The sequence below is a fragment of the Melospiza melodia genome, chromosome 3 (genome assembly GCF_035770615.1).
Source record: "Melospiza melodia melodia isolate bMelMel2 chromosome 3, bMelMel2.pri, whole genome shotgun sequence".
Taxonomy (NCBI): Eukaryota; Metazoa; Chordata; class Aves; order Passeriformes; family Passerellidae; genus Melospiza; species Melospiza melodia.
The window spans coordinates 49,683,857-49,706,435 of record NC_086196.1 but is presented as its reverse complement, the minus strand read 5'-3'; the positions used below and the strand labels follow the sequence as shown (position 1 = coordinate 49,706,435).

Genomic DNA, 22,579 nt, shown 5'->3' with positions numbered 1-22,579 from the left:
TGTGTGGGACCTCAGTGAATCTTTTGCCAAAATAAGGACTTGTTGCCGGAAAGGAGCATTTGTACAGCAAATGAAGAGACCAGAAAGCCTAATTATTTCAGCCTTTAGAAATCTGTTTTACTAATGTAACTAATGCCTACTGCACAGACTTGTTACACTTAGGCTTCAGCTGTACTATCAAATTAATACGGAGGCTTCAGACCATGTTGAACCCTAGTCCGTGGAGTTGGACAGAAGCGCCTGTGCCCGGCATCCTCTCTCTTCTGACAGCAGCTGCTGCACCTTCTATCGTGTTAAGAAACATGTACGATTTATTTAAGAGCGAGGAAAGGCAGGTTCTTGGGCACGGTTCTCTAATGCCAGCTGAGGCAAGTCCTTTCCTGGTGCTCCTGGCCCGGGCAGCGTGGGAATACTACAGCTTAGCTCCTCGGCAAAAGGGAAGGGCTGCGGGAGACCAGCGCTACGGGCAGGAGCGCTTAGGGCGGAGGGGCGCGCTCAGCCCCACGCTATCGACGGTACCGAGACCGAAGCACGCCCGGGAGGCGGTGTCCCCGCTCCCCTCCCTGTGGGCGGCCCGAGGAGAAAAGGAGAAAGGCCGGCTCGGTGCGGCGGGAGGCGGGCAGGGCGTGCGGGGGGCGGGCAGCGCGGGGCGGCGGCCGCCCGGCTTTATAGGGAGCGAGGGAGGCGGCGTCTGCGGGAGGGGAGCGGAGGAGGCGGTTCTCTTCCCGGTGCCATCCCCAATCCCGCCGTGCGAGTGCGGGGCTGGCGGCGGCGGGGTGGCCATGGCCTCCATGGCGGCGGCGATCGCCGCTTCCCGCACGGCGGTGATGAACGGGAACCGGCCGCTGGACGAGCGGGAGCGCAAGCGGTTCAGCTACTTCTCCTCGCTGAGCCCCATGGCGCGCAAGATCATGGCGGAGAAGGAGCGGATCCGCGAGCGCTACGGGCCCGAGTGGGAGCGGCTGCCGCCCCGGCAGCAGGACGAGATCATCGACAAGTGCCTGGTGGAGCCGCACGTCCAGGCCCGCTACGCCGCGCACCGCGGCACCGCCCGCCCGCCCGCGCAGCCCGCCTCCTACCCCAGCCTGCGCCTCAACACCGGGCAGAAGGTGGTGCGCTTCGGGGACGAGGTACGGGGCTCGGGGGAAGGGGAAGGGGCGCCGGGGTCCGGGCGGGAGCGGCGCTGCCCGGCCCCGGCACGGGCGGGGTGCGGCCGCCGCCTCATCCCCGGGCTGCGGTGCCGCCGCGCCGGGCTCGGGGTCGCGGGCGCTCCGCGCCGTCGGCAGCCGGGCGAGTTGCCCCGGGGATGAGCTGGGTTCCTTTCCCCGCTGCCTGGCTGTGCTGGGGGCGGGATGTTCGCCGCCCGTAAAGGCACGGAAGGCGCCGGCAGCGATAGCGCTGGAGTGGGTTTTGCAGAAGGACTTGGACGGTCCCAGTTCCCCCGACGGCGGGGCATGGCGCTGGACATAGTCTCTTGCTGAAAATGGGCTGTAGGGAATGTTTACACTGAATTAAATCTCTTCCTTTTCGTTTCTAGTTTTAGACACGGTTAAAAATACAACGCTGAAAACATTCCAGCTCTTGGCATGTTTGACACCTTAAAAAAAATGCAGCCTGTTCCATGTCACATGCCAGGAAAAACAAGGGTGTGGAAAGATAGATGGCAAAAAGTATGGATTTTGAACCATCTGAGAGCCATCTATGCAGTGGTGAAGCGTGGCAGCCCCTCTGGAAATCCACAGTAAAAGAGTACCCGGTCTGGAGCAGTGGGTCGTGTTACCCAGTGTGAGCCCTTGAAGAGGAAGGTCTAACAATGCTTGAAGCAACCTGACAGTACTCTTCGGATACTGTGTCTCTTATCCAGTGTATTGATTCCCTTTGTTTTCTATTCTTTTACATTTCTGTTATATTCTTTTATTCTCGTATGGTTACAGAGCCAGTTTCTTTCACTATGTCCATATAATAACTTTAAGTGACCCATTGCTAGTTATGTGCCTTCTACCAGAGAAAGAAAAAAATCCGCTTCTCCATTTGTAATCATGAATCCAATTTAAAGAGAGCAGGGCTACTTTTAGGCTTCTCTCCAATATCCCTTGCAATGGGATTTCTGAGAAGCATGTGGGGCACACTGATACTGGGCATCGTGGTGCCCAACCAGCTTTGTGCCAGGAGACTGCTGCCTGTGTTTCCCCTGTCAGGAGGGTGTGATGCTGTGCTGCACACACATCATATCTAAAGCTAGAGAGCGCAGGATGTAGCTCCGGCTTGTCTAGTTCATGATACCCAAAATTCTAGATAAATATTTGATAGTAATGGCCAGAAAGAGGTGTAGAAGAAGGACACATGACAACAAATTTGGTTGTGCAAACAACCTTTGAAAAGTAACTTAAATCTGAAGTTAGTAGTGAAAGAATTTTAAAGAGTGTGGAAAATAAATATGTTCAGTTTTCTCAGACTTGGAGAGCTCTGCTGTGCTTTCTGCTTTGAATTATGTGGATCTGGAAGGAAAGCAAGCATGTTTGTAGGCTGTTGTGCTGCACTGTATGGAAATAATAATTTCCTAAACATCTAGAGAGTCCATCTGAAACTGGGCAAATAGTTTTCTTTCCCCTCTTCTCCCCAAATACAGTTACAATATGCATAATGTTAATGTTTCTGTAGCCATTAACCAAAGAAGGCAAGGTTCCTCCAAATACTTGATACAAAGTGTTTAATTTTGGAAGCATCTGGCTCAATTGACTTCCTCTTTGACTTCTAAGCAGAAGTTAATATAAATTGTTTCTCTGAAGAAAAGAGATTTTACTCATTTTGGCATTTGCCGTTTCCATTTTAGTTCTTCCAACTGTACTACTGAGCCTTGGAGCCTTTCCTGGCTCTTCATCTGATAGCTTCCTCTCTCCTGGCTCCCTTGCTGGCATTCGACCTGATTGCTGGACGTTTGCCCTGGCTGACAAATTGTCCCTCCTTGTCCTGCTGTGGCAGAGCCAGCGCCGTGCCGGTCCCTCGCCGGTTCAGTTCTGCTTCCCAGGCTGGTGAAGGCTTGGCCTGCAGGGCTCTGCTGTCTGTGTGTCCTGCTCAGGGAGCTGTGCCCCTGAGCCTGTGTGACACTCACGCACCGTGGGCACCCAGCCCTCGCTCAGGACGAGTGGGTTGCCTATTGTGTGTGGTTCCTAAGGCAAGGAAACAGGGAATAGCCCGCACGCCTCAGAATCACTTGTGGATGCTGCAGCGCTTTCAGTGAGAGTGTTTTGGCCTGATGATGTTCTTGCTGATACACCTGGTCCAAAAGTTTCATGTTTCCAGCCACAGCTCATCTTCCCTGTTAACTGATGTTGAAATCTGTAGTGATCTACCTGGGCTTGCTTAAGCACGGAAATTTGATCTCTCTGACCTCATGTTCTTTGGAAGATGTGCTAGAAAGCAAAGCAAGGATGAATACTGAAGATACTGATTTGCTGGTCCGGTCTCTCATTGTTTCAGTCCCATTTTCATGCATATGACCATTATGATAAGGTGTTCCAGAGGATATATGTAGTGGTCTTGTATTTCTGGACAGTTGCTTCCCTCTTTCTCGTCCCCACCATTTCCTGTATATTTCTTCTAACACCAAATTTATCTTCTGAACTTGTAGCCCAGGACTGTAAGTTCTCAAACTATAAACATCGCTTACGTTTTCAAAACACCTTTGACTGTTGGCTGTGTGGGAAGGGTGTTATAGAAAATAGATATGCAGTAACAGGACCGTGGCATCCTGTAGCCATGATCCAGTCATTTTATAATGCTAGAGCACTGCAGCACCATGTGGGACTCTTAGCAAATGCCTGGAGTCACTGCTCCTTCCTTTCCATCTTATCCTCATTGCAGCGTCACCAGTCATGGAGCTGGTAGCAGAAGCCCTGCAGGCACTGTGAGCACAGTTTCAAAAGAGAATTAGGCTAACAGGGGCATTTCACACCCCTGAAATAAGTGAAATAAGTTTTGTCCTGTTTGCTGAAGATTGACTTGCTGTCATCGCACATGAGCCCAGCACAGGAGGCTATTTGTTGCTTCTCCATAATTTTCTGTGTCTAGACAGCCCAGGCCTCCTGTCCAGGGGCTTTGGGATGCTGCAACAGAGCTTCCTCTTTCCAACAAGCCTCCAATTGCTGGCATTTCTCCATTTATAATTTCTTCATTCTAATGCCCATAGCGGTAGAAATGGAGATTAACTGAGCAGGCAGAAATCTGGAAATTCAAGCTGAGATTGAGCATGAATGTAATATAGATTGATTATTTTTGAAATATGCTGTAAACCAAGAGGGAATAGGAGGAAAACCAGCAGTATTGAGAGGCTACAACCCTTTGCATGCTGAGGTGGTCAGCCTTTGGTAATGTAGTTGTTTTGGTGTCAGTTGATTCCACTGAGTTCTCTCTGGTTCAGTAAAGATAATTTAGATATTCAGTTTACAGCAAGTTCTCACTGTTCTCTTAATACCATCTCTCTTAATGCATAATCATGTGACATAGACATGGAATCAGGGTCTGACTTTTCCTTTGGTTTTTAGTTGTTTTTTGTTTTTTTAATGGATATTAAGTATTTGAGTGGTAAAAGAGTTGGATGTGAAAGAATTAACTTTTCATTGGAAAAAATGCCATATGCTTTCGGAAGTGGTAAACATTTTATGTGGAGGAAAGGCAGGTGAGAGAGTTTGGTTAGCTTCATTCATTGTGTTTTAAGAGGGAAGCTTGATTTACCTGCCTTCAGCAGAGATGCTGTTTGTTTTGCTTAGCCTTAAGAACTTTGGCACCAAACAAAGAATCAACCCTTTACCTCCCTACTTAAAATTGCTTTAAAGCAACAAATAATCAATATAGCAAAAACTTTTTTAAGTTTGGTCTGTTAGAGATTTGTGCTTTTTAAACACCCAAAATGAAAGGCAGTGTTTGAGTGCAGTAAAACCTCAGTAACCAGCCAGTCCTGTTCTAATAACACTTCTGAGAAGCATTTATTGGTGGGTTTGTGTCTTGCCCAGCTGCTGTCAGCTGTGGTGAACAATGCTCATGTCAGATACACAGGCACACTTCTACCAGTGCCTTCCATTTTGAAATTCAGATGTTGTTTTCCAGCAAGCTGCCTACATATAGCAAATGTAATTTGTGGTTATTTTTTATGTATTTTGCAGCTGGTTGTTGAAGTCAAGTGTATGACCAGATTTTTGCCTCTTTCTCACTCGTCTTTTTCAGCTTTGAAATATGTTGCATGAGGCGCCATTTCTTACAAATAGGTTCTTTTTTTTAACCCTGGTGAACAAAAGTTTATTTATTTGCCTTCTTGCTGGAAGAAGGCATTGTTGTATGCTGAAAACAAAAGCTGATCAGATATGGATTTTTTCTCATCTATGTTGATGATAAATGGCCTTGAATCCTTTTCCCCTAGAATTTCCAGTCATAATTCTCTTTTGTTATTATTGAGACAGTTGATTCTTTTGCTCCCAGTTTCTTCAAGCATGTAAGAACTTGTTTATTCTACAGAAAACCTAAGTTCCTTCTCATATTTGGTTGGAAATAAACATGAATCAGGCAGTTCAGATAGCAGAACATGGTTCAACAGTGTCCTGTCTTTTCACTTGATCCTCTGCATGTTCTCTGTGTGAGGACACATGAGGTGGAAGCCACAAACTTCCTTTCCTTCCCTGACAAAGGGCAGAACTTGTCAACTGTCTCCTTCATCCTAGCCCCAAGTACACTTCAAATAGCCACAGACATCAATTGCTTGAAGGTTTGTGTCCTCCAGCCATGTCTTATCCTATTTTATTCTTTGCCATATCCCACAGAACATATTTTGAATAAGGTCAGAGCTCCTCAGAGTTACTGGCTCTGAGGAGGGCTGCGCTGTGCAGCCTAAGAAACAATGAGCCATCATTTAAGTAAAAAAACCAAATAATCTGTGAAACTCTCAGATTCTATCCCTGACCAGAACTTTTAACAGCTGTTACCAAAATTAATTCATTCCAGGAACTTTTTGCTTGCCCATGCTGGAGGTTGAGGTTACAAGCTGCGGTGCCAACAAGGACAATGATGCTCGAGGAGACATCAGCTTCCATGAAGTGGGAGGCTGATTTGCTCTGTCCTGCAGGGAATGATGTATTCTGCTGCATGACAGCCTCATAGCTTCTCTCTGCCTTGCCCATGCTGCTTTTCCATCCCTCTGTGGTCAGCCTTTTGTCCTCAGGGCTCGCTCACAGCAGAGGTGTCACGGCTGAGTTCAGGGTGTGCAGGGAGAGTCGGGTGAAGAGCTGTCCCTGCCAGTGCTGTCTTCTCTTGCCTCAAATACAGCAAAATAAAGAACTGAATGTCTCGGATCCAGCATGAGGATGGCTTACTGCCAAGTTTAAAACTGGTCCCTGGCTGGTTTGCTTGTCCTGTAAATAGCAAGAAGACAGAGCTTCCTTTAAACTCTTTAGATAAAACCCAGTGGCACCTATGCCTACACATCTGGAGCTTTAAGGTGCTGTGACTGCCTGTGGCAGTGTTACAGTGTTCTCTGGACTTCAGTTCTGTCCTGTACTGCTATGTTTGAAGTCAAGCCCTGATTTGTCCAGACCCCATGCAGACAGAAGTGTTGTAGTCCTGCTTGTGTGATGCTCAATCCAATAGTTCTCCCATCTCTCTTCCCATCTGGGCCGTGATTCCTCTCTCAGGCATGCTTCAGAAATTATGAACTCCAGTTGCTCAGAAATGAGCAACTCCATTTCAGAGGCAAAGGACATTGTTCTAGAAGGAGTTTGAAATAATTAGACACACCTGCTGTGAGGTGTCACACATTGAGTGGTGTGGCATTCCCATGCAGACAGCAGCACACTGCAATGCCAATGCTGAGAGATACCAAAAAGCTCCTTTTTTTCCTTTAAATGTTAAAACATCTGAGAATCTGTTTCCTGGATTGAGAGAACCTGAATTACATTTGTGTTCTTGGCAAAAATGTCCTACACCAAATTTCCTTTTGGCCACAATATGTGATTGAGAAGAGCCCAGGCCTTTTCTCTTAGATGAGCTCTACTAGGCCAGTGCTTTCTAGGAGCGTGGGATCACCCTCATATATACCACAAATACCTTGCTGCTAGAAACTCTGTATTTCACAGATGAGTAATAGTTGGAGTATGCCATGTTTTTATGTTTAGGAGATGGTTTTAGACATTTCTAATCATGATCTCATAGCTCTAGGCCAAAAAAATCTGCCTACAGTGAAATAAGAGAGGGCAGATCAGGAGAATGTTATCAGATGTCTGAGAAATATATTCCTAGAAAGGCAGAGACCAGGAATAAGAAGAAAAAAGCAGTCACAGAGAAATGTGGGGTTCCTGTGTTGTGTTAAAACATGGCTGAGTTCTGCTATTCTCTGAACAGCAGGAGTGTGAAAATCCTGCATGGTTACTCCTGGCCTTTCCCTTTCCATACGGTGTTCCCACTCCTGTACCTTGTGGGACCATCCAATGTACCAGTGAGTCCTAGGAATAGAAATGCAATCATGTTGTTATAATTCTTCAACAAATATGAACAACAATCATTTTTCAAATTATTTTCTACCCTTTCTTTTTTCAATGTGGGGCTGCGTGTATTTCTGGAGAGCATGCCGTGTATTAAGAGATTATTTACATTTCTCTGTTTGGGATCATTTTCAGAAATGCAGCATCTTCAAATAGTGGATTTGAGATTTGGTGCTGTGGGTGCTGTGTGGCTCCTTCACCACCTCTGAACATTTATTTCAGAGTGCCCTCACTGCCATGGTGCGATGATGTATCCTGTTGGGGCTGGATCCAGCTGTGCCTTGGCCACACAGCTGTTTCACTGCCCCACGACTGCCTGGCTGTGCATGTAGTCTTTGGTCTGCCTGAGGGAGGAATTGGGACTTGATTTCTCTGAATCCCCTTCTCCTTTTGTTGTTTCTGTCCCTGGGTGTTGCTAGTGGCTACCAAAGAAACACCTAGTAGAAGACTGGAAATATAATACATTTTAAAGCTGTTTGTGGAAAAACTATTTCAGGAGATTGAGACCAGGCTAAACCTTCATATATTTTGTAGATTAAATTGGTACAGTATTGATAACCTTCCCTTTAGAGGACCTGCTTTCAATCAGTCTTAAAATATAATCAGTGCCATCTTTAAGTAGTGCTTTCACTTTTTAGTCAGTTCTGTAGCAGTGGTTGTTATAGTTCCAGCAGTGTAACATAATGTCATCTGTGTGATGCTTCTGAGAAGATGAAGCTACTCTTCTGATTTTTAGTTATTCTTCAATTTTATTTCAGGACATAACTTGGCAAGATGAACACTCAGCTCCGTTCTCCTGGGAAACGAAGGTAATTAAACAACTTTTTTTTTTTTTTTTTTTTATGTTGCTTTGCCATTTTATACTGTTCCTACTGCATTTATTGTCTTCATTTTGTTAGCTTGATAGATTAATGTCACCTTTATTCTATGCAAGTGGTATGAAGTGACCATGCTGCAAATCAAACAGGACTGGTATGCTTTGATTTACATTAGGAGAAGCTCAAAATGTACTTCATGAACTAATGTTCTGGCTTTGAGTGCAGATGTAAAACCAAATCATTACAATTTTATTTTTTGTTGCAAGCTTTTTAATCAACTTTCCATGTTTAGTAAGACCCTTGTCTCAGATACTGTATAAACATAGCTGCATTTCACTTTTAGGTCAGGAGTAAAGTAGCTAGAAGATGGTGTGAGAAATGTGCAGGTATCACTTAACTTCACTGGATTCTTTCTGGAGCCTGTCTAGTACTTCATCTTTTTATTATGAACTAGAATGTTGTCTTAGGACAAATGTAGTGAAACTTGTTAACCTGGGGCCATGCTAGAAGCTCTATGTTATTTCCTTTTCAAAAGGCTCCTTAAAAAAACCAGCATATTTTTCTGTGGTGAGTTGGTTTGGAGAGTTTCTTTTACACCTCACTTTATTGCTGGTATTTTGTTAAAGCATTATTTATGATGGGATTCTCATATGGCTAACACAGAGCCAGAGTTCTCCATCTTTCTGAGGCTGCAGTGTGAGGAAACACAGTTGTGCCACATTTGTGGTGGGAAATCGAGTTTAATTCTTCTTGTTGGAAAAATTCTGGGAGCAAAACCACAGCTCATTGTCCTCCTCAACTGGGTATGGCAGGCATGTTAATTTAATCACACATTTCAGACTTTGTGTTTTCTGCCCTTATCTGCTAGAGAAAGCTGCTACTGCCCTGTTCCCTGTTTCTTTCTTTTCTTTTTTTTTTTTTTTTTGCCCTTGAACTATGTAGATAATCATGTATGACCTTATGAATATAATCTTAGCCTAATGCAGAGTAATTATTTGGAAATGCCAGCGAATACTAAATTAATCCAGTTGACCTGAGACTTAGCCCTCCCTGCTCAAGGTCACTGCCTGTAGCTGCACCCCATCTGTGCTGTGCAGAAGCTGATTAACCTATAACTTGGTGTGACTCCTGGGTCCTGGCAGCCTGCAGTGCTGCAGTTTGAGAGAAACCAATGCCAGTCTTCACTTGCATTAAAACTCCCTTAAAAGCTGTGATGGTTCAGGAACCAGTGGAGGATTTTCTGTGTTTCCCTCTTTCCCCTCTCCCTCCTTGCTGACAAGAAATAAAATAAAAAGAAATAAAAGCTGTGCCACAGCTGTGAGCTGAAAAGTTGCATGATCTTTTTCTTTAGCAAAAGTCTAGAGAATCCATTTTGTCTGGATTTATGGGGTATGGTTTGGTTGGTTCCCGTGGATTCTTCCTTTTGGTTTTTTCCCCAGTGGATCAATCTTTCAACCAAATCCTTCCACTGCTGAGTCTTCCTTTTCAAAAGTGGAGATCTTGCTTTGTGCTTACTCTTTGATCTTCCCTAACTTTTATGAGGTAATACTGGGAGGCAATTTTTAATGAGGCACCGGCTGAGGAAAAAGTAGCCTTACTCAAGTGGTGCCATGTGAGGAAACCTGAATGAGCTGTTCAGGAAGGTTGGTGTGTTGTAATGCATTGTTCAATGTCCTGTGAGCCAGACCTGATCCCACTGTTATTTAAGGCTCTCAGGCTCTTTCCATTCCATGAGCTCTCCGCAGGATGGGTTGTTCTTTCCACAGTACTCTTCTCCCTGATCTCCCTTTAATGCAGAGCTTTTTGTTTGGTTTGGGTTTTTAGCATGCTATTGCCTTAATGTGCACAAATATGCTCTGTCTTACCCAAGGAAGGGTAAGGAATGTGGCTTGGCAGAGCAGAAGAAAGTAGAGATGTAAATCAGTAAAACCAATAGGACCTTTTTTCTTTTTAACACTGAGAAAGGAAAACAAAGCAGAAAAATGAGTATTTTCTGTAACTAACATGAGGGAAACTGCGAGGGGTAGTGAGAAGTGTAGGGAAGAGGGGAGGGCATGTATTCTCCCAGGCTGAAGCTGTCACTGTAACAGGGATGCCAGTGGGCATTCTAGTTGATAAGGTATGGACAAATGTTTCTCACTGTAGCTAGAGCCATGGATTCCCTACTTCCATGCAGTCAAACTTACCCAGAGAAGAGTGTACTGAATTGCTGTCATTCTGTTCAGAACCTTGTTGAAGGGCTTGGTGACTTCTCTTGTGTCACAAATAAACTTTCTGTATTCTCATTTTAAACACAAATGTGAGATAGGGCTGCAGTTGTTCATATCACAACAAACACTTGCCTGAATATCTCCACTATTTTTAGATGAGTATTTATTGTCTCACCTTTTTATTTTTAAATCCTCACACAAGGCAAACAAAGTAGAACTACAGTGTAAATTGCCGAGTTAACTGTTAGACAGCATTTAAAATAATATTTTTAGTAGATAACGATAACACTTCTCAGAAGGAAAACTTGGGAAGCAGTGAGTTCTCTTGGCACTGCAAAAGGGCTGACATTTTAAAACTAAAGATTGAATTGGAGGGAGTGATTTGGTTCATGGGTGGAGCCCTCATGGACATAACATGTCTTGAAATGTGGGTTACATTTTTTACTGGAGCTCTACCCAGGTTTATGAATTCAGGGCATTCTATTTATGGCTTCAGGTTTACCTGAGATGAAAGATGACATTTTGGCTGAGTTTAGCCCTTGAGGTTTCTTGGTTTGTTTGAAGTAAAAATTCAGTGAAACTCAGCACAGACCTCAAGATATAAATGGAAAACAAGAATCATGCCTGAACTTGGAAGTAAAATTTCTCTGCAACTCTTCCTGAATTCAGAACTTTGTGGATTTTGTGATTTTAGATTTGGGCAGGGGCAGGGGAGGACTTAATTAATTTAGTAATGGTCAGAAAATATTTCGGTTTGCCACCTCAGAATGTACTGAACAGCATGGGAATAAATTGCAATCATGCTATTAATGAAAATAGGTTTTATTCCAAAAACTTTAAATTGACACATGCATATCTGCATATCTAACGGTTTCTTTTTCTTGATACAGGTAGAATAGTTGCCGATTCTCTTCTGTTTTCAACAGGCCCTCAGGTATTTGTTGAAAAGAGAAGCCTCTGAGGTGTGTTTAAAATAAACAAACAAACAAAAAGCAAAATGAAGAAGTGACAGGCTTCAATCCCTTCAATAATCTAGTTGCTGCCTCCCTGTCTGAATTCCCTAATTATATTGCTACAGAAGTGATCTAATCCCAGGGATGATTTAGGGAGAAAACAGCTATGTTCCACTTGTAATAAACATGCTTTACCAACTGCTTCCTTTATCTAAAATTGAGGCAGTCTTCAGTATCCTTCTTTGTACGAGCCCTAGTTGGTGTTTTGTTTTAAATAGGAACACAGTGGCAGAAGAGAATTTTTTCCTTCCTTCCTTAGCAGCATGATATTATAATTGTTTGTTACAAGCTGTAATTTGGTGTGATTATTTTTACCAAGCTGGCGTAAATGGCAGCACTTCCTTGGAAGGAGAGTGATCCCTGAGCTTTGGAGATTAGCCTTTCCTTTTTGATTCAGACTACATGTGTTTAAAACACAGTGCTGTAAAACTTCTGTTCCTGAGCAAAAAAACCTCCACCAAACCCAACCTGTGGTAATAGAAGCTGTGTTCAAGGTTTATTTTAGTCTGTATGGCCAAGTGTAAGAGTTCAGTTACCTGCATCAATCTTTGTTGGTTTTGAGCATAAAACCAGGCACTGTCAGTACCAGCTTGCTCAAGCTAGCCAGAAACAGTGGCTGGCTGCATTCAGTTCATATCTGCAGAGTATAGAATGGAATTTCCTCCAAAGGTCCATGCTATATAACATTGGCATTGACTTCTGTATGGACTAAAATTACTTAGATTGATTTTGAGTGCTTTGCTCTATTTTTTGCCCTTGCAATTTGCCTCTGCTGACCTAAGGATTTCTTTCTGACTCTGAAAAGATCTCTGAAAACACCCACCGTGTGTGCAGGAAACAAAGCAAAAACTGCAGCTGCTTTGAGCCCTATATTTATTTTGGTTTTGTCCATTCAGCAAAGCAAAGTCATCTTCTAAATCTTTTAAAATTGGCTTTCTTACCTCTGCATTTATCAGGCTGTGCTTAAAACAAGTTGCTTTTGACAGTGTTTCTGTAGTCTTTGTCTCAACAATTTGGATTTTTCAGCCTGCCAAGCAAAACAATTTGTTTTGGCTGTATTTGCGTGACTGCTTAGTAAAATACTATACATTCCTGATGAGTGAATAAGAAGCTTTAAAAGTTCCTGGATTCTTTGTGGTCATCTTGTTTTTAATATGTACTTATGAACTGAGACCTGATTTCATGCAGTGTAATTAAGTCATGACATTCTCAGTGCCCCTGGTGCCTCTCTTTCAGCATACATTGTTTCCCAGGAGTATATACAGCCACTATTGCAATTTAGTGGATTATTGCTGCTTTGAGACTGAAGTTTGGTTTAAATTCTTTAATCCAGTAAACAAAATTCCTAAATACCTTCATTGGTCTTTTTAAGGAAAGATGGACATACAGCCTGCTAAAACCTGCAATTTATCATATTATTTATATTTATGATACAGAAAAATGATCAAGACAGGACACTCTTTATTTAAACCCTTGCAGTGTTTGGGACCAGAGGGATAAGACTGAAAAGAACACAGAGTTCTAGATTTGCTTTACCTCAAAATACTTCTTTGTGCATGCTTTCACATGCACTCTCTACCCCCTCTCTCTTAATGTGTTGAGAAAGACTTGCTCAGGCAATATCTTGAAAATACTACTGCTGTTAATAGCTTTTATTTGAATTCCAATAATTTCTAGAAATTACAGTGTACTAGTCTGTCTGTAAACTCTTGAGACTTTCTGGGCAGAACAATTCCCAGAAATACCATTTGGACAGATGGCAGGAAAAAGAAAATATTTTCATTTTATTCCTCAGATGGGGATTTATATGTACAGGAACTGCAGCTCGTGTAAAGTAATACAAAAATCAATGAAAGCAGCGGGGAATTGAAGCCCTCTCTCTGGAATCCCAAACTGTGCCTGACAGACAATTCGCTTGTGGCCATGAAATCACACCCCCCTGCAGAGTGTTTGCCTCCCCAGGGTGGCGGAGTGCCACAGGTGCCGTTCTGCTCCTGAGCCCTGCGTGGGCACGGGCAGCTCACAGCAGCTCTGCCCAGCCTGGGGAGGGAAACCTTTACAGGTGAGCTGCCACCCTCAGTTTGGCTGGGGCCAGGAGAGATGTGCCCCATCAAGATATTCCCATGGCTGGCAAACCTAAAGGAAAAGGGCATTTTTGGGACGGAGGGAGGGAGGGAGGGGGAGCTTGCTGTCTTTTAAATATAGTTTCCTTCCTTCTCCTGCTGACGCAACCAATTGCCAATTTGCAATCTGATGTAAGAAATTGAGAGAAGAACTCTAATTAAAATCACATTTGTAGGGTCTAGTGACTCATTAGAGTGTACAGTACTAGTCATTACTTAGATATCAGCATAGGGTGTTTCACACATGGGCCTTTTCTATCTCTGTGAAATTATCTTCCTACTTAGGCTGCTGCTCTGTTGTTTGTTTTTTCCTTGCGGGGGAGGGTGTTTTATTGCCAATTTTTTGACTGGAAGATATTGCCTATTAATCATTTTCTTTCGTCAGCTACATTTCTTAGGGGTTTAGATGTGTTAAATAACCTCAGAAGTCAAAAAGAAGCATTATATATTTCAGGGGAAACAGAATATCTTGTGACTGGTCCACAGAAGTTCTTGGCTTCTGGAATTAAATGCTAGAAGCAGAATTCTCCCTGTGACCTCTCCGAGCTGTATTTACATCATGCTGAGACACGGTGCTTTCAGAACCTGTCGGGGTAGTCTTGTCTTCTCTGCCTTCCTTGTGGGAGAAGGAGAACTCCTGAAGTATTTTCATTTGGATTATTCTGTGTCAGGCTATGAGCTGTTTGATCTCCAGAGCATTCTGTGAGACAGATATGCAATCTCAAGTGTCAGGTGGTCCCGTCTTCTGAAATGGTGCACCCCATGGTCTCTGCACAAAAGGGCAGAGAGGACATCCTCTCCAGAACATGCATCCGTGGGCAGGTTGGAAAGGAAAGGCACTGAAGCTGGAAAGGCACTGCCTGAGGTGCTGCTGCAGTGCCATGCTCTTCTCTACGCTAGGAGCGATGTGCCGCTTCCAAACCACCTCTCTGAGTTTTGCCCCATAAAAAGATAGGGATGTTTTGCTCCATAAAAAGAACATTAAATATCACCACAGTCAGTGGCTGTAGCTCCACAGCCTGAGAACTTCTCAGAAGGCCTGGCTCAGCTTGTCTGGCTAGCTGCTGTTGAAATGCAGAGCCATCTTGTTGCTTTACTTTTTCCCTGATTTTTATTTTAACACACCCGTACTTCCCTTCCATGGGTGTTTTTTCTGGATTTTATTTCCAGCGCTGCCCTGGTGGAGCTGGGGGCTGAGGTGGCTGCTCTGCACTCTGGGCACTGATCTTGCCTCTCCCTTGGGCTGGGGGGTGAAGGAATCATCCTGCTGAAAGTGACTGCTGCTGTGGTGGTCTTTAGCTACTGTCATCCCCAGTGGGAGCCCCCAGGACAGGCTGTTCAGCAGACAGCAGACTGCTGCAGGACAAAAAGTAGCACTGCTTTAATTCCTACATGACTTAAGTCTTCCAAGATGGATTTTTTTTTTTTTTAACCTGTCTTTGATTTTTAGAATCTGCCTTTTGTTTTTTCTCTCAGCTACTGGGGAATTGCAGGTCTATTTGATATTGTGTTGTGGGTTTTTTTTAAGCCGGGATTTTATCAGTTCTAAAGTCTTAAAGCATCTTAACTTCAGGGTGGTAAATCACTATTCAGTAGTACTGCCAAATGAGCTTAGGGAAATAAATCCCTATATTTTAATATAGAGAATGGCAGTCACTGTAAATAATCCTCAACACCATTGCATCCATGGTTTGTTTATGCAAAATTTATCTGTGAATAAATATCCTGCTCTTAATTTTACGTCATGACTCGTTTAAAAAAAATAAATCAGAGCACTAAGGTTTTTCCTCATAGTTTTTTTGCAGGCAGGGTGGAGTGTTGAGTTGTTTGGTAAGACTTGTGTGTATCCTTGCCCTCACCTTATTCTAGCAGAGCTATAATTACTTGCAGCTTGTTTATGTTCTGCATCTTTTGATAGCACAGTATATTCTTCATGAGAACACGGAGCTTGGTGCTCTCTTGCCTACAGCCTTGGAAAAACCGTGCATCTAATTCTTTAGAAAGGTCAGATCTAAGTCCATGAATCAAATTATGTGTAGTCAGCTGCTGACTGTTTAAAAAAAAATTGTTTTATAAATAATCAGTTGCTGGGTTAACAGTTGTTCTTTGATGAGAAGTTTCTGAATATTAACTGTCAGGCTTGTGAGTCCTGCTAGATCTAGAGCCCCTTTGAACTTCACATGCACAATAATGTAGGACTCAAGATCAAACACTTCAGTGAAAATTATATGCAACTAGGACTTGTTTTAGACTGAAGCCCATAGACGCTATTGCAGTTTTATTTGGGAAAGGCTGGGTAATGATGTAGAATGGTGAAAAAACATCACAAATTTGTAATGAACTTTCAAAGTGTCTTTCAACCATTTGTAGCAAAAGCTACAAGTCCTCTTGAGTTTTTTTCAAACCCAATCAGGCCCATAATGACAACACCACAGCTTTAACAGTAAAGTTTTTTTTTTTTTCCTTACATTATTTGTTCCTTTTTACAAACACAAGTCTGTGTATTAGGTTGTTCTTTCCTGGCACATATGCTTACCTGTTTCTCAGAGGGTAATAAGCTTCACTTTTATTAGTCTGAAGAGTGTCTAGCTAGTTGAGAATCATTTTACTGAGGTGGTGGTAAGTCAAGCAAACATTTGGAAGTACTGTTCATTTTTCTGTGACTTGTAAGATGTTTTTCATGCATTAACTGTGGTCACTTGCTTCCTTGGCCCAGTGTTACCTCTCAGAAGCAGGTACAGCTATCTCAGCACTGCAAGTGAAAACAAACCAGGGCTGAGGAATAGGTGAAGAATGGTTCTACTGGAGTTATTTCTCTTCCTTCAGAGGGGCATTAGAATTATAAAACTATTTACCTATGCATACCCATTACATCTAATCCTTTATCTTGGAAGCAGATGGACCTGTAGCCAGCTATTTCGAAGACTATAATGGAAGATTGCCTTTTGAGCTACATTCTAAAGCTTTTTTTGCTTAAAATTTTCATGTAAAACATCTCTGACTTTCAAAATGCATCTGCAGCTGTTTTAGTGCTGCTATTCTAATGTTTCAGTGCTGTGCATGCTGTGCACTGCTGCCCTAGATGGCACTGAGTAACTCCAATACAATTCCTTTCTCTGTCTCCTCTGCAGCAGGTCTGGGACACTTTTATGTTTGCTTGCAGTTCAGGCTTTTAAAAATCATTATTTTTATGAAACCACAAAGATAGACATTTATGGAGGAATTAAGTTAGCTTTGCTGTGGTATCTGTTGTCTGAGAGCTGTCTTGGAGTGGGTTGAGGTGCTATCTATGTGCACCAGGGTCAGAAAGTCAGAACTGTCTGTGTGTGAAGCTCTTTGAAATGCTGTTTTTGTGTCCCTGAACAGAGCCAGATGGAGTTCAGCGTCGCATCTCTCTCCATCCAAGAGCAAGGTGGTGCCCAGCTGCAGAGCGAGCAGAGGCCGCCTGCTAAAGCAGCGCCCGGTGCCCAGGTCCCTAAATCCTCTCAGGCCAGTAAACCCCCTGGCCCTGAGGGGTTGATGGCACCCAGGAAGGAAGAGGAGTCGTCCTTCTGGAAGATAAACGCAGAGCGCTCCAAGTTCGAAGGAGACAAGTCTGAGTTCCAGTCCCTGACCCCCAGCCAGATCAAGTCCATGGAGAAAGGAGAGAAGCCCCTTCCCTCTTTTTACAGACAGGAGTCTGCTCCAAAGGAGATGCCCAAAGCTGAGAAGCCCAGCACAACTAAAGCGGAGAAGCCCGCTGCCCCCAGCACACCCTCTGTGTCTCTCGAGTGGGAGAAACCTCGACCCACCCAGCTCCCCACTAGTTCTCTAGATGACTTCTTTCTTCCTGATCCACCACAGGATCTGGCATCTTCTAGGACAAACAAGGAGGATACTGATGGTACTATACTTACAGACCCACAAATGCCTGGACAGGTGAGTACTGCTATACCCACTACCTTTATATTTAAGAACTGTACAGCACATTAAAATCTGGCAAGGCCACTGGAAGATTAGGGACTCCAAAAATCACTAAGCCATAGCTCAGCTTGATGGCTTTTTTGTCTTTCAAATGTGAAGAAGTCTATTTCATCTGTTATTTAACAGTCTGCTTGACGTGTTAACTTCAATTAAGTGCTTTTTAACACACAGGATAAAGGCACAATTTAAATCTAACACCAGAAATGCTGACAAGGCACCAAGTAGCTCATTGACAGCAACCTAGCAAGTTGCTGTACCACATAAAAGAGGTTGTGGGGTTTGGGGGTTTTATTTGCAAAAGCAAAACACTTAATGGAAAGAATAAGCTTTTTAACTTGAAAAGTAGGTGAACTAGGGTCTAGCACACTTTTTTGGTACACACAGCATAGTGGTGAATGGTGAACTGGTTCTCAGCTGTTCCAAGCAGTAGCCTGACAGCCACTTCCCAGTGCTTGGTCCCAGGCAGCTGTGCTGCTTTCAAATGTGTTTTCTCTTAAAGTCCAGGATAGAAATAGAATGAGCTTCCAGAATTAGCCTTCTCAATGTTTTTTTTAATGAAAAAACCCAAACAACCCAACAACAAAAAATAACCTTAAGCAGCTCAATAGCCAATTGAAGCTATTTTAAAAAGCAGATGCTGATCTGTGAGAAAAGAAAGGAAACAGCAGGATATGATACAGGGAGGGGAAAAAAAAAAGAGATCAAAAGCTTGAAAACTGTCAAGTAGAGAAGAGGAGTGGTACTTCAAGCAGAGCTGTGCAGTTCTGTTTGAAATCTGTGTCAGCACTCTGGCAGTAGCCTGACACATTGCTGTACACCTTCAGCACTTCACACAGCTTTTTCTGATTTCCCAACTGTGATTGTTCAAATTCCAAATGAGATGATGTAAAGTCAGAAAGATGCAGGGTGAGGTAACTGGTTGCAAGAGAAGTGCACTTAGGAGAGTGGCAGCACTTAGGAGAGAGCCATACTGAAGCCACTCCAGTATTTGAAGCCCTTTGTTCAGTTACCATTTTCTGAAGCTGAGGGATAATGCTTCCTGAGCTGCCTAGCTACAATTTGTGAACATGGTTCTCCTTTAATTTGAGTTAAAGGCTTTATCGTGTTTCCTTACAAATTAACAGTTTCAGTTCCTTTCTAAATGTTTTCAAGATAACTGAAATTGTTTGAAAAACCTGTTTTTTCTCTCTGTGGAGAAACAACCCTCCCATGTGAAAATGGGAACAGAGGAGCAGGCAACTTCATGTATTATAAGAATTTCTTCCTTTCTTCTTTTCTGGATTATCTTCCCTGTTCTGGGAAGCCATGCTCTAGGAAGAGAATCCAGAGACTCAGCTGTGCCTCTTGAATACTCTTCCTAAACATTATAATCACCTTAAATGTCAAGGCTAACCCTGCAGGAGTGAGTATGTTCTGGGTAGAGTAGTAAATAACTTGTCATCAAAGTTTAATCTTTGTAGTTTTCTGCAAACAACTGACTCTAATTGCAACAGACAATCTGTTGAATTAATGATGCTTGCCTTCTGTGTTGGTTTCATTCTCTGTAATTCCCAATGTAGTCTGAAAAATTGATCTTCATTAATTTTTTCCATGACGAAAAAACCAAAATGTTTTGCCTGCAGACCACAAGGATAATTTTACTTTTATCTGGAATTGCCTTTTTGGGCATTGTGAGTATTTTTCCTTGTCATGTTTAGCATTTTATGGTGTAGGTACTTAGGTATCCTAGAGCATGGTAAAGATCTTGAAAAATTGTCAGACAACATTTTAAGCTTCAGTTTTTAGATAGGCAGTCAAATATTGAGTTTGCAAAAACATAATTAGCAACTAAATCTTATTTCCTTTTTTTTTTTTTACCTTGCAGACTAGTACAAGCAATGTTATCTTGAAGACTGGCTTTGATTTTCTAGACAACTGGTAAAAGATACTTCAAAACAGATCAAACCAATTTTGGGGAAGGAGTGGAACACCTTTCTCCTTGTATGTTAATTTACTAGCATTTGTGTCTTTTTCTAGAAGTAACTTTCAAACTCTTAAATGTTGCCTTTGTATAAACTTTTGTAATACCGTATGCGTTTTTGTTTTTTAAACAGTGATAGAAGTGTGGTTTCATTTGGATATTTTTTTAATATCTGTTAAAATTTTTAGTAGCTACTGTATTGAGAGGATGGGAGAAGTTACTGTACACATGTTAAAGAAACACAAATGAGAGTCTCTGTATCCTAGAAATGGAACCTACAGGACCAGGTTGCAGTTTTCAGTGGAAACCTTGCTAGCATGACTTGTAAGAAATTGTGTTGCACGTGCAGTGGTTCCAAGCATACTTCAGATAGCTAGCAAAAAACAGTGTGAAAGGCAAACATTCAGAATTGCATTGATTTGTAGATTTTGTTTCCTTTGAAAGTATCTTTTGTACCACTTACTGAAGACACTTTTTCTTCTGGAGAAGGCAAAGGTGTTGCCAAAATGATGGATCAAAAAAAGCACTGTGTTTGTACCCTACAAATCTGCTAAAATAAGTTAAGAGTTTTAGAAAAATGACCTGGGGAAATGGTGTTTCTGGTGTTTGGATTGAAGACCTGGGGGTGGGTAGAAGGGAGTGGGACAACACCTAATGAATTGGAGAAATTCTTCAGGGAACACAATTTCACTGCCTCCTTACTAGAGCATAACTCTTCGTAATACTGGTGCTGGAACTACAGCACTGAGAGTTTCTGGAGTGTAGATTACCTTGTGTCAGTAAACCACTATGTTTATGGGAGGCCACAGCAGTGTGAGGCTTTTTTGTTTTTTAAGCAGCTTATCGTCTCAAGGACTCATCAACTTTGGTGCTTTTTCCTCCTTGTGGGTTCATCCTCTTTAGTGTTCAACATCTGGCTTACATTTATTCCTAAGGTGCCGAGAGGCATCTCAAGGTGGCCCTTGGCAGTGTTGCCTCCAGTTCTGCTTTTGAATGATCTTTGGTGTTTAAAATGTAGAGAGCAAGAGTAGCTGTCATTTGGATCTGTTGTCTCTGAAATGCAGCATGATTTACACCCTGATTCTCACTGTGTTTACCTCACCTTGAAGCCTTAATTCCCCCACGCACAGCCAGTGACTGGTCTGCTCCAATGCCAAAGGTTTGACTTTTCCCTTTACCTCAGCAATAGTCCCATAGCATTTGTTTGGGGTAGAAGGCAAAACACAGGGCTCTCATGGGTCCCAGCCAAGGCTGTAAGAAGGTCACCATCTCCTAAGCCATAGTTGTGCTAGACTTCTCATGGATTAGCACTTGACATTTGGTTCAGTGCCAGGGGCAGTTAAATGTGCAGAATTGGATGCAGCAGGATTTTTTTCTGCTTGTTACAGGAAGAGTTTGCAATGTCCTGGAAGAATCCTTGCCTCTAATTGGTGTGCTGCTTGCTCTGAACAAGCAGAGTGTGCTGATAGAGCATTTACTTGTTGGACAAGGAAAATGCTGTAAGCATATCCCCCCTTTCTTGCCCCCACACTCCACCAAAAGAACCCCAAAAAACCCCAAAACACCAAGGCCAAAACCTCCACTTTTTCTAGTGTTTTCTTAAAAGGTTCCTTAGCTAAATGGTAAGATCACCATGGAGTAAGTCATTGTATAGCATACTCTTATTTATAGGCTTCTGAAAGCTTTTTTCCATTCTTCCTGAGATGTACAAACTCCTGTAGTTCTTGGATGTTATCTCTGCATTCAGCAGTTCAGAAAATATTTGTTGTTACCATCCTGGACTTCACCACTGTTTTTTTCTTTCATAGCATTTGCTACAAGCATCCAGAGTTAATACAGCTTAGTAGAACTTTAACACAAATTCTTTAGGTGTATTATTGACATCGACTTGCACCTTCCTTTTAAAGCTAGCAAATGTTAATCTTGGGGTTTACAGTTACCAGTGAATCTGATTTTCTGTACATTCAGCTGCTGAAAAGTAGTAAATCCAAAATGAAGATGCACATTCTAATCTTATTCTGATTTGGGGAGATCTGAAAACAAAAGTCTCCTACTGTCAAGGAGGGTTACTTTAAATCTCTGGTAATACTTTAAAGCTTCTTAGGGAAGAACCGGGGCTGCCTGTCTCTTCCATGGCTAACTCAACCCTAATACACATTGGGACCAGCTGGTAGAACATGCTGCAGAACTTTTTACTTATCCTGGTAGGTTTTTCCTGTGCTTTGGCAAGAGTTGATGCTCCTTCTTTCTTGAATATGTTTTTATTAAACATTCTTACAAAAACGAAATTGTATTTGGTCACATTTTATATTAACAATGTTTTAATAAAGTCACTTTAAATAGAACTGTCAAGGTTTTTGTGCTGCTTTGTATGTTGTCCTTGATACTCTGCTTTCCTTGGTGCCATTGGAGTTGTTTGGGGCATCTTGAATCTGCCTGAGAGACAGCCAAAGATTATTTGATTCAGAATTTAGAAACCAAAATTTTATATCAGGGAAAAAAAATAAACACACTTCAGCTGTTTTTTCATTACTTTGCGTTTTTTCAAGCCTTTGAGTGAATCTGTTGGGGAGGTATCCTTGCTTTATCATGTGATCTGACAACTGGGGGCAGGATGAGATTTGGGAAGACTAAAATCTATTTGTACTTCATTGTAATAGACTTAAACCTAACACAAACACTCTCCCACCAGTATCTCCAGGTAATCCAAAGCAGTATCTGGATCATTATTGCAGAAGCAATTTGAAAACTGCACGTTGTGGCTTAGCCCCAGCTGTCAATGAAACACCACACAGCTGTTCCCTCACTTCACCCAGGCAGGATGGGGGAGAGAATGGGTTATGAGTGGGCTTTAAAAGCATCTCACAGGAAGGAAGGTGCTAGCAGAGGCCACTGGGCAGTCTCACTGCCTGCCTTTTGTGATGTGCAGCAAGCTCCCAAAGTGTAAGAGAATCAAATGTGCAGCC

General features: G+C 42.7%; 1 protein-coding gene across 1 annotated transcript; it reads left to right on the top strand.

Annotated features, from left to right (window-relative positions):
* The first annotated feature begins 762 nt into the window (after nucleotides 1–762).
* C3H1orf198 (chromosome 3 C1orf198 homolog) lies at nucleotides 763–21,958 on the top strand. Its single transcript, XM_063151670.1, has 4 exons — nucleotides 763–1,130; nucleotides 8,285–8,335; nucleotides 17,057–17,608; nucleotides 19,518–21,958. Exons 1-4 carry the CDS (start codon nucleotides 783–785, stop codon nucleotides 19,572–19,574), a joined length of 1,008 nt encoding a protein of 335 aa, XP_063007740.1. The 5' UTR covers nucleotides 763–782; the 3' UTR covers nucleotides 19,575–21,958.
* The last annotated feature ends 621 nt before the right edge of the window (nucleotides 21,959–22,579 follow it).

What these genes read in the sequence shown, in the direction of transcription:
- C3H1orf198 (XM_063151670.1), top strand. Translation starts at nt 783, where the DNA reads ATGGCCTCCATGGCGGCGGCGATCGCCGCTTCCCGCACGGCGGTGATG. An exon ending in CGTTCTCCTGGGAAACGAAG is followed by an intron (nt 8,336 to 17,056) that starts GTAATTAAACAA and finishes GTCCCTGAACAG; the next exon opens with AGCCAGATGGAGTTCAGCGT. An exon ending in ACCCACAAATGCCTGGACAG is followed by an intron (nt 17,609 to 19,517) that starts GTGAGTACTGCT and finishes TTTACCTTGCAG; the next exon opens with ACTAGTACAAGCAATGTTAT.